Source organism: Pteropus vampyrus, unplaced genomic scaffold, assembly GCF_000151845.1.
Source record: "Pteropus vampyrus isolate Shadow unplaced genomic scaffold, Pvam_2.0 Scaffold1000006383, whole genome shotgun sequence".
NCBI classification, from domain to species: domain Eukaryota; kingdom Metazoa; phylum Chordata; class Mammalia; order Chiroptera; family Pteropodidae; genus Pteropus; species Pteropus vampyrus.
Window position 1 is genome coordinate 1 of NW_011920785.1, and position 1,561 is coordinate 1,561.

The 1,561-nt window shown below is 66.4% G+C and overlaps 1 protein-coding gene across 1 annotated transcript; it reads right to left on the reverse strand.

Annotated features, from left to right (window-relative positions):
* Nucleotides 1-24: 24 nt before the first annotated feature.
* LOC105311703 (keratin-associated protein 10-3-like) lies at nt 25-846 on the reverse strand. Its single transcript, XM_023527191.1, is given in 1 exon segment — nt 25-846. A coding segment is annotated over 1 exon segment (822 nt).
* Nucleotides 847-1,561: the final 715 nt, after the last annotated feature.

Here is a 1,561-nt window from a genome sequence, read left to right on the forward strand (position 1 = left end):
TCCTGATTGAGGATCAAGCTGGTCTTAGCAGGACTTCTGGGCCGAGGCGGGGACGCAGCAGGCCACGCGGGAGCACGCGGGGCGGCAGAGCAGGGACACGCAGGAGGCCGGGCGGCAGCGGCTGGGCTGGCAGGAGGCGGCGGGGGCACAGCAGGAGGAGGCGGGCACGCAGCATGCGGGCCTGCACACGGGGCGGCAGACGAGGGACACGCAGGAGGAGGGTCTGCAGCAGGACGAGGGGCAGGGGCTGGGCTGGCAGCACGAGGGGGCTGGGCAGGGGGCGGCCCCGGAGCACACTGGCACACAGCACATGGGCTTGGAGTAGACGGGTGTGCTGCAGATGGGTGTGCAACAGACGCGCTTGCATCTGACGGGCGTGCAACACACGGGCGTGCAGCTGACGGGCGTGCAACTGACGGGCGTGCAGCATACGTGCACGCTGCAGGCCTGCTGGCAGGGGCATGAGGCGCAGCAAGAGGGCTGGCAGCTAGACTGCTGGCTGCACTAGGGCGTGCATGAGCTGCCGCATGCTGCTTGTGTGGGGCTGACCCCACAGGCCGCCTGGCAGCAGGGGCTGGACACGCAGCTCACTGGGGTGCAGACGAGGGTCAGGGTGGGGGCCGGGGTGCAGCAGCTGGGGGCACAGCAGGAGGGGGCACAACAGGAGGGGGCACAGCAGGACGGGGCACAGCAGGAGGGGGCACAGCAGGAGGGCTCGCAGCAGCTCTCTGGGCACTCGTCCACCTGCCAGGAGGACTCAGTGCAAGAGTCGCAGGCACCGGGCAGGCAGGCGCGGCTGGCATAGCTGAGGTCGCTGGAGCAGACGGACAGGGTGGAGGCGGCCATGGCGGGTCGTGGGGCTGGGGTGAGCTGGGACAGGGAGTGAGTGTGTGAGTGTGAGTGAGTGTGTGTGTGAGTGTGTGAGGAGCCTGGGCTGTCGGCTTTTATACCCTCCTGGGTGCGTGTTGTCCCAGCACGAGGCTCCACGCCCTCCTTCCTTGTTTGTGTTTGTGCCGTGAGCACCTTCATTAGGGCCGGTCCTGTTGTCATGAGTTGCCCTTGCTCAGCTCATAAAGTTTGGACTGTCCTGGGCAGGGCTGGCCATTCCGGCCTGAGTCTGGCCCCCACAGGGACACCTGGAAGGAAGGGGTAGCCTCTGGCGGGTCATGTGCCGCCTGGGACCATGGGGACGCACTCTGTGTGGTGGCAGCCTTTTCGTGAGGGCCTCACTTGAGCCGGCCTGGCCTGTGATTGGGAGAGACATGGATGGAGCTGCCTGTTCTGGGGAAGAGGCAGCGTGAGGACGGGCCCTTCCTGGTGGGTCTATGAACTTCTGTGATGTCAGCCGAGGGCAGTGATGATGGTGAGGCTGAGGCCTGAGGACCGAAGGACGTCCCCAAGGCCTGTGTGTGTTCCAGCACGCTGGGCTCCTGCTAGGATGACCAGATTCAGGGCCTGACCTTTGGGCCCTGGAGTGCGTCCCTGGCACCTGTGGTCAGCTGTCACGGGAGAGGTGGTACCCGTCAGGACCTGCGGGTGGGTTAACCCAGAGGAGGCCAGT